The 17,241-nt window shown below is 39.3% G+C and overlaps 1 protein-coding gene across 3 annotated transcripts in view; it reads right to left on the bottom strand.

Moving 5' to 3' along the window:
- The window catches only part of LOC126472401 (pleckstrin homology domain-containing family D member 1-like), a 185,571-nt gene that overhangs the window by 73,802 nt on the left and 94,528 nt on the right, over nt 1–17,241 (bottom strand). For all 3 annotated transcript variants that reach the window (XR_007586406.1, XM_050099935.1, XM_050099934.1), the window contains exon 7: nt 5,578–5,750. Coding sequence is in view for 2 of the 3 variants with exons in the window: in XM_050099935.1 (XP_049955892.1) it covers nt 5,578–5,750 (173 nt within the window). In the remaining variant the exon portion in view is untranslated. The remainder of the gene's footprint in view (nt 1–5,577; nt 5,751–17,241) is intronic.

Genomic DNA, 17,241 nt, shown 5'->3' on the forward strand with positions numbered 1-17,241 from the left:
AATAACTATATAAAAATTAATGAGTAGAGCATTAAGTTATGAATGTGTTTCACATAATGTATTATGTCAATTATCGACTGCTGAAGGAGGAAAGTTTATTGGTAGTGGACTGTGCACGATATCATACTTACTACGATTTGCAGCTGCAATGAAAAAGAGTATTATTTTACAGATATGTAGGGGGGAACGATTTATGATGCACCTTCTCTCCCATCTGGGAGGAGTGTGTAGTAATTAATCTAGGGTACATCACTGATTATTACTGACATAATATCAGCCTGGTACACTAATGTGTGTAACATATTTATTTCTTGAGGGTTACAGAAATATTTTCTTTATATTTGTTTCGTTATAATTAGTTACCGGAGGTAAAATGGCGGCCTTTTGTAAGCAATTATTTAATCTTAGAGAGAGCAATGCTAATATTTTGCTTGAGTAATAAAAAAAGGTCAGTCATTCATTCAACTGTTACAGATTAGCTGCTATGATAAGCCAGTTACACATTATAACTGGAATAGCAGCCATAGTGTTGCCTCAACTGCGGTAGCAAAGACGTGTGTCGTGGAGTTATTATTGTATATTACACTATAATATGTTAGTAATATAATAAGTTACAAGTTCAAGTGAAGAAATATGATATTGAGATGTTAAACAGTTTTATATCCCCAGGAGAATCTGTGTTCTTTGCAAATTTGGAGAGATGATGGCTATCAAATGTCCGAGTTAATAGTTTCATTATTTCAAATTTCATTTTCCCTGGAACAGTTTCTTCTACTCTTTCTGTCTGTTGTCTTTAACTCAAATCTATCTTCTACGGTCCTATCTTAATTTTAGTGGCAGAACAACATTGGTATTGCCAATGTGCTATTACAAAGGGTCTTACCATAGTTCTCTTGTAAATAAAAGAAATGGCTGGGGTAATAGAAACAAATCGCATTACAGCTACAGCATAAGACATTGACAAATATAGATGGTGTGTTTCATATGTTATGTATAAGGAATAATTATATACTTTCTATAAGGGAGGTTACCTACCATAGGCCATAGCAGCTTGTAGAGATAGTGATAATGGATGGACATGTTAGTAATGGCAACTACTTAATGATTTATGAATGTGTTGTTGCTTCCTACCTTCATGCTTATCATGGGGGTATGTTAGGATCAATTTTTTGGGCCTGTGTAGGTGAAGCCAAGACAAGTCCATTACGTACGAATATGTCAACCACTCATCCTTCAGCGTCTCAGTGGAGAACCCATGAGGGAGGGGATCCTGTGACGGGGGAACTATGGGACTCTGTCTTTGGGGCTCTATCACCTTTCTTTCTTGGATCCTAGCAAACCCATTCTTTATTTTCTTTTCTTGCTTCTCTGACAGGAGAACCAATTTCGACTCTGTTTCCATATGCATATGTTTCTATAGCTGAAACCTTTCTCTCTGCAGACTGCATAGTGGTAATTATAACCTACTAGTGTAGGAAAGCTGGAGGACATACGACAACCAGGTACATATGCTGTTAAGTGAGGCAGACAATGCGTTTCCTGCTAACAGCATGTTAGCCATAGCACCTGAACAGAAGGAAGGGGATGGAAGAGGAAACCACTCCCTAACTAGAAGACGACACACTAACATGCAAGTGAGAAAGAAATATTTTGCAACTAAAACACTTTGCTGCCTTAGCTAAGATTATGGTTATCTCTGGTGAAAGCACAATAATAAATTCAAATTCCACCAACAGGAAAATTTAATGGTTTAAATTAATATACATAGCGTTGCTACAAGAAAAGCAAAGCTTTCGCATATAATATTTGTCTTGAAGAGCAATAAGCTACAAGAGAAGCTAAGCTTTCACATGTAATGTTTATTTGTTTAGCGCATGTTACACTTTAAGATACATCACACAAATACGCCAGTAAAATTTTTAATACAGACATAAAACTCTGACCTTCTGGGCTAGAAATTCTTCTAAATGGCTTGTCAACAAAGAGTTGATTTTTAAAGAGATTTAGGAAATTCATTGTACATTCTCGCACATAGTTCATCTAGCGTAAAAGGAAATTTACTTTGAAAATAACGCTTTTCAAACAACAATTCGTAATATTTTCCCGCGACTTGTTAGAAATAGATTCATTTCAGCAGTTGCCAGACAGCGCCAGGTAAGAGGTGTCACCGTGCTTGTGCAGCTATAGTGACGTAGGAAGCCCGTATGCTCGTACGTATAAAACATTTAAAGATCTTACATCTTGTCATAAAAGAAACAAGACATCAGACACTCCAAGAGCGTCGGAATTTTGTGAACCATACTAAAATGCCCAGTTCACCTTACAGTGCACATTCGTATGTCCAGATTCCGAATGACGTAGGCCTCGACCTGATATGAAACTTTTCATTTTGGTTTTCGGGACATAAATTTTCTTCGAGTACCAGTACTGTATTATCTCATGTTTGGTTCTTTGTTATGGCATAATGCCATACGTGCTAGAAGATGAAAACATGCACTTGAAACGCAGCGAGCAGTTGAAACTAGCCAATAGTGTGGAATTAAACACTTCGTTTCAAATAAAGTCACTGCCTCAGCAGGAAACCCTAATAAAAGCCAAATTTCTGTAGCAAATCGACAAAAATAACTTTATTGTTCTGCAAGGCGATTAATGCTTGACTGTCAGAAAGGTGGAAATAAAAGAAAATCTGAAACTAGTAACATATTTTAGGCTTCCGTAATTATGTGAATATATATTAATTCACTTGATAGCTCCCCGCCACAGAAATCCGTCTTGTTTTCATTTGACGTGAGAGCAGTAAACGAAGAGGAAACAGAAAAATCACTAAATGTAAACATGGGTCACGTGGAGACTACACCCTTCGCCCCCCCCCCCCCCCCCCCCCTCCAGCAATAACTCAGACTGCTCTACGCAGGTCATTTTGTAATGCACATCTTTCTGAAGAGTCTTATACATAAAACATATATCTTCGAGGAAATGTAAGACACGCTATTTGGTCTTACGTGTGCAGTGCAGTGACACGCCTTTTCAAACAACATTCTTATAGCGCACATCACTATATTTCGCTCTGTGGAACTCAAATGTGTATATTTTGTAAAGGATGCCATCAAACTATTTCAGGACAGTGGAAATTAATTTGTCCTGTAGTGCCTATCCTGCTCCCAGTCGCCCGGTTTGACATTCTGCCCAACCCCTCACAATTAGTATTGGATAGGATTATTTGTAACCGGGAGAACAAGTACTCTTCAGAAAATCTGGACTCTTTATTGCCTGTTAACTAATGACTGCTCTTCTGCGTAACATAAAATTAAATATAGGACACCTAAAATCAGTAAAGACAGGAGACAGGCAAGACAGCACTCATTTCTTCAATCCTTAGCTCCTAGCGATTTTTCTCTATAATCTTGCTACAGCTTTATACAGCTTTACGTGGTGTTCTTTCCTTTCTGCGAAAGAACTATTACCTTATCAAAGTTCGTCAAACATTTTGCTACGTGAAAAATGGAACTGTCGTCGTCTAATACTGAAAAAGCTGTTAATATAGTACCCAAGACTGGTGTGGTTTCTCGATCTCATTAGGTCTATTTTGTCACTATGTGCCAGATAAAACAAAATAGGCCTTTCTAATATTGCAGCAATTGTAACACACACCAAATACGCGACACTGTTTTGGCAATAATGATCATTTTTATAATATAACAAAATAATTCACGAAGTACCAATACGAAATACCTATTTGGCCTACTACAAGCAAAAAGCTTTACGTTAGGAAATAGTAGTTTCACATTTCATTCATGCACTCCACTTCATGCATGAGATCGAAAAATAGAATGAAATTTTTGTATAAATTTGGAATTGTCATATTCTTCCATAATTTGTGTGATGTCCCCGTTTCTTCTCCTTCCTCGTTCCAACAAACAGTCTTATCATCACTAATTCTGTAACTATTCCTACCACTGTCAAAACTCATTCTCCGGTTAACTTTACTACCCCTGCCACAATCACCAGTTTAGTTATCCACAGATTATTCTCCGGTTAGTCATTATGACGAGTTCATACAATGTGTTTCCCGCGCTACTTCCAGAATGGGACTTCAACGGCTGCTAGCCGGGGACTGCAACTGGCTCTGTCTAGTGTAGCAACCTGGCCAAAAATTTTTCTGTCAAAATTTCACTTTCCTGGATACACCGAGAAGATAATACGTAATCTTTCTTACCTGTTATTCCTGTTAGTCGTTTATTTCCACTCTGGTAGTCTGAATCTATGGATTTCCCTAGTAATTATAACAACCCTGAATATTTGCAAACCGAATCAACCACATAAACAAGCAGCGCTTGGCATTCTCCAGTTCGGTTTTATTTCGCTCAGCTCGTAAAGCCTCGTCCTGTTTTGTCTGTAGGAAAGTTTGTTTCTAGATGTGACGACGATTCCCCTGGCAGAGGCATCACATGCAATATGCACGCATTCCAAAATCAACTTATAATTCATTCAGTAATCAACTTAGAATGTGTTCTAGCCAGCAGAAGTGCGTCGATAGACCGACGTGCGCTGGATGCTAGGTGCTTTGTGAAACAAGGATTTTTACCTCAAGAATATAAATCCCCCCCCCCAAAATTGCCAGCCGGTTCTGATACCCCGGTTTGCCCTCACCCCCCACTAGATCCGGGCCTGCTGCACACGTGTGAATCTGGCAGCTTGGGCGCGCCAGTAAAATTTTTCCGGGTACCATGTGCCTGGTTGCTGCTACAGCTAACAGCCACATTTCTGTAGCCAGAAGCGGGAAATAGTACTAAAAAGACTTTGACACATTCTGCTGTTGGCAGACGCTTGTACGAGCACTTTGTTATTTTATATGGTGCATTTACTTTGCAATTTAAGTTTTATTTTCGTTTTTTCTCTCGTTCATGTTTTAATGCTGCAGTATTATTCTGCAGTAGTGGGATACAGTAATATCCCTTAGTTAGAGTACTGGTTCTTACCAGTCAAAATTACAAAAAAATTAACTGAAAACTTAATCAACAAGAAATTCCCGGAATTCTAAAAAATGCCCGGTTTTCACCCGGATGAAAAAATTCACAGGTTATTCCCGGATTTACCGGTTGTTCCGGGTCGTAGACACCCTGTTATTAACAATCTGAACTTCTTTGAAGTCTGCATTGTGTTATCCTACTTAGTATTTGCCAACAATTTTAAAAAGCAAAATATCACTCCGCAAAGGTACAAATGAGCATCATTCCTGATGAAAAACTGGGCACTCCTAAATACTGGTAAAACAAGCAAGGTAGATAACAAGAGTAAATATCATCCAACAATGCTGCACAAAGTCGAAAATAAAATTATATTAAGCAAATTTAATAATGGATGTTACAGAAAAAATATTAAATAATGAATAAAGACAAATTGTGCTCACAATTACTTCACAAAACACACACACACACACACACACACACACACACACACACACACACACACACACACAAAACACCTACCTTTTATGGCTGGCTATCAGGAATACCTCAAAGCATCACCATGTAAACAGATTTGCACATAATCATGCAGGTTATCTTATTGACTAACCTTATTTCAATTTCAGTCTTTTCCTCCAACAGGCATCTTGTCTCTTCCTCAATATCTTGTAAATCTTCATGTAACTTTTCCGTTGCTTTCTCTTCTCCATAACAATTTGTGTCTTTCCTGTTCAGATGCTCATGGATTCTCAGTTTTTCTTCTTCTAAATCAGCAAGATTTTTCTGGGAAACATAAAATACCATATGCATAAAAGATATTTCAAAGAAACAGTCAACCACCTACATAATGCCCATTCAGTACAGTGGTACTAACAGCAAATAAGATACCTGACAATTGAAGTGAAAAACTCAGAAATCATAGTCAGATGTCAATGTAACTTTGTACATATGTACATACCATAGGCAGATGTATATACATGAGATACAGTTCTCGTGTCAAGTAGAATGGTCACCAGAGTGCACTATTTTCAATGTTGTTACCAGGGCTCATAGGATACATAAGAGACACAAACAGCATCAGATGTGAATGATCACTGTCAAAAATACAGAGATGCTGCATAATCATGTGAGATAGTGTTATCAGCACCCGACAAGAGTTTGAAATGGGCCTTGCTGTTGGTCTCCATTTGGCCAGGTGAGGAATTGTTCACCTTCCAGATTTGTGGAGCATTGAGTTGTAAGATTGGCCCGATGTAGGACTGCATGGGAGTATGAGGGCAGGCATATTCGTCATCAAGGTTCTAGTCAACCATATCTGACCATCACAAAGGAGGATTACTGTATTTTGGCACCAGCACATCATAATGCCCTCATAATCACTTCACATCTGTGCCTGCCTTCTGAGAACAAGTAATGGACATCTTGTAACAGTCTGTGTCATCCTGCACAACTGGTCAGAGACTAGCAGCACCTGGACTACGAAATTACCATCCCACTGTATGCTGCCATTAACACAGTAACACAAAAAGCAGCATTTAGAATGGTGCTGCAATTGTGAAACACGGAATGCTGACGAATGGCACTACATTGTGTTCAGCGATGAATTGCGGTTCTGTATTTCCCCTGATGACCATTGTCAGCGAGTATGGCAGCAACCTGGACAAAAGTTCTTTCTTCCAATGTCTTGCAGAAGCACAGTGTTGCTACTCCTGACACTGTGGTGTGGGAAGACATTGGGTATGACTTAAGGCTATGGCTGGCAGTGATTCAAGGAACTCTGATGGTACAATGGTGCGTCACATGTATCCTGCATCCTCATGTACTACCTCTAAAAGCAACAGTACCATGATTTCATTCTTCAACAAGACAATGCTCATCTTGACATGGCACATGTCTCTATGTACTGTGTGATGTTGAGGTATTCACATGGCCAGTAAGACTCCCAGATGTGGCCCCTATAGAACATGTGGGACCGACTCAGAAATCAGCTCCGCTCTATTGCCAGTATCCAGGATATCAAGACCAGTTACAACAGTTATGGGTTAGCTACAGTGCATGTAACCAGGCCAGAAGAGGTGCAATGTCACACTGATAAGTCAGCTTATATGCCATGTTCTTTGTAAGTTTGACTTGATTTGTAGCTGTTGAAACACCAACACAAATTCTCTCAAAAATTGCGAAGTTTCATTTCGTTTCCTCCACCCCTTCCAGCTGGTTGACTTTTTGTCAACTAGCATATTTACATGCCCACCTTTCATATATATCTACATTTGCAGACAACAGTGAAATGCATGGCAGAAGGTACATCCCACTGTACCTGTTATTAGGATTTCTTCCCATTCCATTCACCTACGTAATGCAGGAAGAATGATTGTCTGAATGCCTCTGTGCGTGCAGTAAATATTCTAATCTTATCCTCACGATCCCTATGTGAGAGATACGTAGGGGGTTGTAGTATATTCCTACAGTAATCATTTGAAGTTGGTTCTTGAAACATTGCTAATAGATTTACTCGGTGTAGCTTACATCCATCTTAAAGAGTCTTTCAGTTCAGTTCCTTCAGAATCTCTGTAATGCTCTCCACAGAACAAACAAACCTGTGACCATTTGTGCGGCCCTTCTCTGTGTTATGTTCAATGTCGCCTGTTAGTCCTATGCACTACGGGTCCCATGCACTCGAGCAATATTCTACAAGCAGTCGCACGAGTGATTTGTAAGCAACCTCCTTTATAGACTGATTGCACTTCCCTAGCATTCTACTAATAACACGAAGTCTACCACATGCTTACTCAGGACTAAGCCTATGTGATCATTTCATTTCATATCCCTACAAAGTGTTACACTCAAGTATTTGGATGAGTTGGCCGATTCCAACAGTGACTCATAGATATTAAGGTCAAGGAATACAACATTTTTTTCACTTTGTGAAGTGCACAGTTTAACATTTCTGAACATTTAAAGCAAGTTGCCAATATTTGCACCAATTATCAAAACCTGACTAAAATTTATGTAGTTTCTTTCAGACAGTAGTTCATTATAGATAACTGCATCAATTCCAAAAAGTCTGAGGTTTCTGCAAGGCCACTAATATATATAAAATGAACAGCAGGGGTCCCAACACACTTCCCTGGGGCATGCCCAAAGTTATTTCTACATCTTACAATGACTCTCCATCCATGATAACAGGCTTTGGTAGAGAGGACACAAAGTCCTCAATCCAGTCACAAATTTCACTTGATACCCCATATAATCATACTTCTGACAATAAGCATAGGTGTGGCATTAAGTCAAATGATCTTCAGAAATCAGTAAATACTGCATCTACCTGTTGCCTTGATCCAAAACTTCCAATATACCATGTGAGAAAAACGCAAGTTGGGTTTCACATGACCGATGTTTTCAGACTCCATTGTACTTGGCATTGAGAAGGTCATTCTGTTCAAGGTACCTCTTTATGTTTGAACTCACAAATGTTCTAAGATTCTACAACAAATTGATGTCAGGTTACTGAACAGTAGTTTTGTGGATCAGTTCTACTATCCTTTTGTAGAGGGGTGTGACCTGCACTTTTTCCCAAGAACTGGGCACAGTTTTTTGTTTGAGGCATTTACAACAGGTTATAGTTAGAAGAGGGGCTAACTCAGCTGCAAATTTACTATAGAATGTGATAGGGATTCCATCACGCCCAGGATATTTTTTCAATTTTAATGACTTCAGCTGTTTCTCAACACCACTAACGCTAACACTTACTTCACTCATCTTTTCAGTGGTGCGGGTATTAAATTGGGACAGTACTCCTGGGCTTTCTTTTGTAAAGGAACATTTCCTTTGTAGATAAAGGATTTTAGCTTTTCATTTCTAATAAAAATTTCAGTTACTGCATCATTCAATAGGGACTGGACACTAACTTTGGATCCACTAACAGCCTTCACATACAACCAGAATTTCTTTGGGCTTTGTAAAATATCATTTGACAACATTCTACTAGGGTAGGCATTGAAGGCATCATGCATTACTCTTTTGACAGACAAACATGTTCCATCTCTCTCTATAGCCCTATGCTTTGCTTTACACCTATTATGCAGTAATCTCAGTTTCTTTAGAAATTCCTTTACGGTGACTGTATATCATGAAGGTTCTCTCCCATTATGAACTATTATACTGGGTACATATCTATCCATTGCATGGTCAACTGTTCTTTTAAATCTGAGACGTAGTTCCTCTGCATGCCCCTGCCCTGTATTGTAAGTTTCAAGTTTCTCATTGAAATATGACACTACTGATTTTTTATCTAGTTTACTGAACATAAATATCTTTATGCTTGTTTTAGTTCTCCTTATTGTTGACAACTGTGTCATGGTCACTAATACCAATTTCAATGTGAACATCCTCAAAGAGGTTAGGTCTATTTGTTGCTATTAGATCCCATATATTTCCATAATGGGTGGGGTTCCTAACTATCTGCTCTGGGCAGTATTCAGAAAAGGCATTTAGTAATGTTTCACAGGATGGCTTATCATGCTCACCATAAACAAAACTGTAATTTTTCAAATTAATTGTGGGATGATTAAAGTCTCCAATGATGATTACAGTATGATTGGGGAAGTTACGTACAAGCAAACTGAGGTATTCTCTAAAGTTTTTGGTTACAGTGGGAGACGAGTCTGGTGGGTGACAGAAGGATCCAATTGTCATTTTATGCTCATCGGTGATGCTGAGTCTTGTCCGAACAATCTCACATGCAGCCTCAATTTCTATCTAGGTGGGTTTGAGTTTCTTGCCCACGGTGACAAATACATGACCTCCATTTCCCTATCATTTCAATAAACACACAAATTTTCCCCAGTCATCTCAGTGCTATCAATTACAGGTTTCAACCAACTTTCTGTATGTTGTATTATGTAAGCTTCACTGCTTTTCAGGAGCGCTTCAAACTCTGACATTTTGCTGCCAATGCTTCAGTATTTAACCATTAGAATTTTAATCCTCTCACTTGTGGGAGGCATTTCTTTCAATCTTACATTGATACTTATGGGTTTCCTGCAGCTATCGTTATCTGGATTGTATGGAGAGCTGCCTAATCTAAATAACCATTGTGTACACCCTCACACAGTCAGCTACTGGAGTAGCGGCCTCTGATGTGTAGTGCACACCTGATGCATTTAGGAGGAGCCTAAGTTCTCAAACCCATGGGCCAAGTCCAGAAAGTCACAGCCTGGCTTCTCACAGAACTGTTGAAGTCTCTGGTTCAGTTCTTCCACTTGACTCAGATCCAAAGGGCCACAATCAGTTCTGGGGAAAATGCTGAAAATTGTGAGATCTGTTGAAACTCCATGCACAAGGCTTGTCTTCTCATTCTTCTCTGCCATTTGCTGGAATGACCTAAGGATGACCTTGGAGCCCAGCATAAAGGCATCATTTGTTCCAAAATGAGCCATAATCTGCAGTTGCTTGCAGTCTGTTCCTTCAATGGCTGCTGGAACAGCCTCTTCAACATGTTGAATGAGGCCCCCTGATGCACACACACTGAGTGCACCTGGAGTCCTTTCATGTCCCTTCATGCCACTTCCCTAAGCAATACCATCGTTCACCGTGCATTTGAACTGCCAACAATAAACAAACACTTAGTCTTTTGCATCTGCCTTCTCTTGACACTGGACAAAACAGATTTCCCCAGAACAGGTGAAGTGACACCTACTGGCTCAGTTTAAGTTTCAGTGAAGGACAGCACCTCAAACGTGTTGGTTAGGAGGATCGACAAACACCCTGAGTCCATTGATGTCTCCAGTTATGGTGATTATCCAGATGGCAAATGTTGCTGAACTAATCCTTCTCAGGGTTTGGTGGATTTTATGTTCCCCATTACGCCTGTTATCTGTATTTATGCCCACAAATTTCAAACAACCTACCCTCTGTATCTGCTGGTTCTCATATGCAACATTTATCTCCTGTGGGCTTTTGTGTGTAGAATTGAAATGAGTGTAACTGATTCTGCTGAGATTTATTGATAGAAAATTTACTGTGAACCAATTTAGAATGTCCTCCAGTCATCGGTTGGCACTTAATTCTAGGTCAAGGGATGTCATTGTCTACCACAATATTTGTGCCATCTGCAAACATTGTAAAGTTGCTTGCTTTGTTTGAGGACAAAGACCGGTCATTGATATAAATGAGAAATAACAGGGGACCAAAGACAGAATCTTGTGGAACTCCATAATTTATCGTTCCCCAGTCTGAATCTACCCCTCCTACCTGCGCAGTGTTATCATCTAACACTATTTTCTGTTGTCTGCCCTGTAGATAGGATTTGACCCAGTTGCCCATTTGTCCTTGGAGCCCAAAGTAGCATGCTTTCTCTATATGTATTCTAAGACTGACACAGTTGAAGGCCTTTGACTGATCACAAAATATGCCCACAGGCAATGTCTTCTTGTCAAGACATTCCAAAATGTTATTGGTAAATGAAAATATAGCTTTGGTTGTGGAGATGCCTTCTGTGAATCCAGACTGGCTGTTAACAATTATTCCAAAGTTTTCTAGGTGAATGACTATCCTACCATGTATTAATTTTTTGAGGACTTTTAGAAAATATAGTCAAACGAGAGTTAGGATGAACATCTGAGGCATCACCTTTTTTGTAGAGGGGCTTTACAATAGCCTACTTCATCCTGTCAGGGAAGATACCTTGTTTCAGAGAGGCATTTGAATATATGATCTAGGACTTCACTTAACTGATTGCAGCAGGCTTCTAGCAGTTTGCTGGAGATGTTGTCATCACCGACTGAATTTTTGCTTTTTAAAGAAATAATGGTTAACCTTGCTCCCTGTACAGTTATGGAGGCAATACCTACACTATGTGATCAAAAGTATCCAGACACCTCCCAAAACAGACACTTTTCATATTAGGTGCATTGTGCTGCCACCTATCACCATGTGCTCTATATCAGTGACATCAGTAGTCATTAGACATCGTGAGGGAGCAGAATGGGGCACTCCAAGGAACTCACAGAATTCGAATGTAGTCAGGTGATTGGGTGTCACTTGTGTCATACGTCTGCGAGCAAGATTTCCACACTCCTAAACATCCCTGGTTCTACTGTTTCCAATGTGATAGGAAAGTGGAAATGTGAAGGGACACGTATAGCACAAAAATGTACAGGCCAACCTCATCTGTTGACTGACAGAGCCGCCTAAAGTTGAAAAGGGTCGTAATGTGTAATAGGCAGACATCTGTCCAGACCAACACACAGAAATTCCAAACTGCATCAGTTTCCACTGCTAGTACTATGACAATAACGTGGGAGGTAAGAAAACTTGGATTTCATGGTCGAGCGGCTGCTCATAAGCCACACATCACGCCGGTAAAGGCCAAATGATGCCTCACTTGGTGTAAGAAGCATAAACATTGGATGATTGAACAGTGGAAAAATGTGGGGAGTGACGAATCAAGCTACACAATGTGGCGATCCGATGGCAGGGTGTGGGTATGGCAAATGGCTGGTGAACGACATCTGCAGCGTGTGTCGTGCCAACAGTAAAATTCGGAGATGGTGGTCTTTTGGTGTGGACGTCTTTTTCATGGAGGAGGCTTGCACCCCTTGTTTTTTTGTGTGGCACTATCACAGCACAAGCCTATACTGATGTTTTAAGCACCTTGTTGCTTCATACTGTTGAAGAGCAATTTGGAGATGGTGAATGCATCTTTCAACACAATCAAGCAACTGTTCATAATGCACAGCCTGTGGCGGAGTGGTTACACAACAATAATATCCCTGTAATGGACTGACCTGCACAGTATCCTGACCTGAATCCTATAGGGATGTTTTGGAAAGCCGACTTCATGCCAGGCCTCACTGAGCAACATCGATACCTCTCCTCAGGGCAGCACTCCATGAAGAATGGGCTGCCTTCCCCAATAAACCTTCCAGCACCTGATTGAACGTATTCCTGCGAGAGTGGAAGCTGTCATCAAGGCTAAGGTTGGGCCAAACCATACTGAATTCCAGCATTACTAATGGAGTGCACCGCGAACTTTTAAGTCATTTTCAGACAGGTGTCCGGATACTTTTGATCACATAGTATACCTGCTCTGTGGAATTTGGGAAATGACCTGTCAGTATTTTTAAGGCCTCTTCTAAGGAGCCATTGTGTCCTGTTTTCTCTGCAACACTTAAAAAGTGCTCATTAAAATTTTTTGCCATAGTCTCTTGATTTTGTACTTGTCTACCTTCACTACCAAGAACAATGTTTTGGAACCTACTGGGGCAAGTCTCACTCCCTATCACTTCCCATACTATTTCGATTTTGTTACAGGACTCTCTGGAGTTCTTCCAACACACTGATTCGCAGCAGCTGCCAATCGTTTGACACTAATCAGGGCGATTTCCAGCTGCTTATGAATGTCAACCAACTCATCCTGTTTTCGAGAAAAGCATTCACAGTCGGGCTTCATTTTGGCTGGTGTAACGTATTGCAGGGAAGTGAACAAATAACTTTAAATTAAGCCTGCTGATCGTCTTTTAATATGTTGAGCTAAAAAGTTGCTAATTCCCTATAAGTATTGAAGCAAATATACAGAATGAGAATTCTATTAAGGCAACACAGAAGCCTATGGTAAAAATTACTAGTTTCCTAAAACATTTGAGGTTAATTATACTTGTTAACAAACCCAAAAACAGATTTACTTTATGATAAATGCAAATTATATATGTATTACATATGGCTACTCCTCTTTATGGGAAAACTTGCTGTAACACAATATGTTTGTTAGAATATTTGCTACAGTACTAAATCACAAACACCAACTTATTGCTAATCACTCTTAGATTATGTAAAGAGCAATGGTAGCTTACAAAAAAATTCTTAAAAATACACATTTATTTCAGTTTATATACAATGAAATTCCGGGGTGATGCATTCTTTGGACGTAGTTGTGAACTGCAAACACTAATTTGCTATGAAGTAAGTTACGTATCCATGACACTAATACTATTAACTTATGAAAATATGGTTTTGTAAGCATCCAAAATTTCTCAAAAATAACATATTTCTCACATGATTTACAATGAAATTAGAGAATGATTGTTTTGAGCGAGGATAGGCCTACTGTTCTCAAAGGTTTTAAAAAAGCACAATTACAATTAAGCCTACAAGTGATGATAACAGTAAGTGTTTATCATGGCACTTGCATATGTTCAAAATTTCATAATATATCACAATACAAATGGGTATTGATATGAACTGTATCTCCAATGAAGTGTCCATTTCATTTTTATGCTTTGTAGACAATGCTATTTAAATACAGAGAGCAAAATAATGATATAACAAAAACACACACACACACACACACACACACACACACACACACACACACACACACATATAAATGGAAGGTTATTTTGTGAAATGTAGTGAAACTCTTACATACATTAATAAAACCAGGTACAGGGAAAAAGCATATCCTGGTTGATCAATGAGTATCAGACAACTCAAGAGGTTTTGTGTTCTATCTCCTTCTTGGTTCTGGGGCTTTTTCTGAAACTTACAAGTATTTAATTCTGACCGTGAATTGCATACGAGGGAAATCCCAATATGCACATTTTTTTCGTATTCCTCATTTAACTTCCAAGTTCCCACAAATGTTTGGGTGGGACAATTTTCATGTCAGTAGAAGGTTAGAATTGACCCATTTCATAAGGTCCTAACTCAGTAAAGCACTGGGTTGATCAAACCAATATTCAGATTGATGAATTTTTTACTTTATGGAAAAAAGGGCAATTTGCAGATAAAACAAAGAGAATATGTAGAATAAACAAGGTTGCAAATCGTTATCATTAATATAGCTGGCTTCAACTACTTATGGCTGTGGATGTGTGACAGTGAGATAGTGGAGATTGAGGCCAAGAAGGCCGCAGAACAGAAAAGCATATAGTAAGGAGAATTCCCATCTATGTTATCCAGAAGAGAGCGTGTGGGGGAAACACAGAATGGCATAGACTGTGACGCAGGCACTGAAGCTGATCATGTTGTGCTTAGTAACATGCACCATCACTAAGTTGGTGATCATGCCACATAAAAGTTAGTGCAGAAGTTACATTAAATTTGGTATATGATGTGGCTTGCATCAGGTAGCCCTGTCCCTGATGGAGCAGAATATACTATGGCAGAACTAGAACGGACTGTAATGGTTGGGAGCATGGGACAGGTTTTACACCTAAGTCTTTTACAAGAATAACACTCATGGATTGGGAATAATTATGGCTTTAGGATGAACCCGAATATTTCATAGATCAGATGGGCAGTGGAATATTAATCTGGAAGGAATGGGGAGGATTTTAGAAATGTCAATCCTCATTTCAGGGCACAATGAAACATAGTCAAAGCAGAGGTGGAGGATGTGGTTTAGTTATTCCACTATGGGGTGGTAATGGGTCATGGGAGTTGAGATGGAAGGGAGAGGGGTGATACTGGGCAATTGGGGCGGAAAGGGGGGGGGGGGTGCTCCTTGCGACTGGTTCTTGAGAGTGGTGAGAGAACCAGGTGCCTGTGCAGCTACAGCATGAAAAGGATGCAAGTGACAAAAATGGAGGTATTGTTGTTGGTAGGTTTCTAAGGAGTGGTTGAGAGTGTAAAGCACAGAACCGCTCTGCAGTTTAAGCAGACGGACTTATCCTACAGGATGCTTAGTAACAATTTCTTTCTTTATGTATTTTTTGACCACGTAATGTCTCAACTGTATGGCGAATGGTTGCTTCTTCCCCTTCAAAGATAGATTTTCTACAACTCTTAAATTTTATGTGTACAAACAAGTGAAGCACTCACTAACTTAAAAGATAGTTTAGACAACACTGTTGGGACACTTTCTGCCCAATGGTAAAGACAGTACTCCAGCTTTGGAAAAGAGAGGACTATATATAATTACTTGTAGTTGTGGCAAATTATATATATGTCAGTCTTGCAGGTCTACAAGCACTCACTTGAAAGAACACCACAAAAGTTGTAAACTTAGAAAAGAAGACTCTGCTTTTGAATACCATTCGTTTATAGAAGGCCACTGTTACTAGGCGCAGTAAGTAATATTATCCATAAAGGAAGGAAGATAAACTACCTTGAAACAATGGAAATTAATAAAAATGCCCATCTGCCCAAGCTCAGTACCGCATGACCAGACATAGTTCCCTTACCTGTCACTTATAACTGCAGATATTACTATAATCCCATCCAGGTCATGTTGTAAATTACTCCCCTTCCTCAAATGTCCCATTTTTCCTTTATTTCAGTTACTATAATTTCTCTTGCTATGATAAAAATTACTTTATATAATCACCTAATTAATCTCACTAGTATAGCTTATGTGTTTGTAATTTAGAACCTTTTAAAGACAAGATTATTTTCTTCAGCCACACCCTTTGAAATCGACACCAAAGTTTATTGTTCAATTTATTTTCTTCTATAAACAATTGTTGTAATTTGTGTATAGTTCATTAGTTAATGTGTCACATATTTTACCTTAGTTGTTGTTGTTGTTGTTGTCTTCAGTCCTGAGATTGGTTTGATGCAGCTCTCCATGCTACTCTATCCTGTGCAAGCTGCTTCATCTCCCAGTACTTACTGCACCTACATCCTTCTGAGTCTGCTTCATGTATTCATCTCTTGGTCTCCCTCTACGATTTTTACCCTCCACACTGCCCTCCAATGCTAAATTTGTGGTCCCTTGATGCCTCAGAACATGTCCTACCAACCGGTCCCTTCTTCTTGTCAAGTTGTGCCACAAACTCCTCTTATCCCCAATTCTATTCAATACCTCCTCATTAGTTATGTGATCAACCCATCTAATCTTCAGCATTCTTCTGTAGCACCACATTTCGAAAGCTTCTATTCTCTTCTTGTCTAAACTATTTATCGTCCATGTTTCACTTCCATACGTGGCTACACCCCATACAAATACTTTCAGAAACGACTTCCTGACTCTTAAATCTATACTAGATGTTAACAAATTTCTCTTCTTCATAAACACTTTCCTTGCCGCTGCCAGTCTACATTTTATATTCTCTCTACTTCGACCATAATCAGTTATTTTGCTCCCCAAATAGCAAAACTCCTTTACTACTTGAAGTGTCTCATTTCCTAATCTAATTCCCTCAGCATCACCCGATTAAATTCGACTACATTCCATTATCCTCGTTTTGCTTTTGTTGATGTTCATCTTATATCCTCCTTTCAAGAAACTATCCATTCCGTTCAACTGCTCTTCCAAGTCCTTTGCTGTCTCTGA

This window comes from Schistocerca serialis, chromosome 1 (genome assembly GCF_023864345.2).
Source record: "Schistocerca serialis cubense isolate TAMUIC-IGC-003099 chromosome 1, iqSchSeri2.2, whole genome shotgun sequence".
In the NCBI taxonomy this organism is placed as follows: Eukaryota; Metazoa; Arthropoda; class Insecta; order Orthoptera; family Acrididae; genus Schistocerca; species Schistocerca serialis.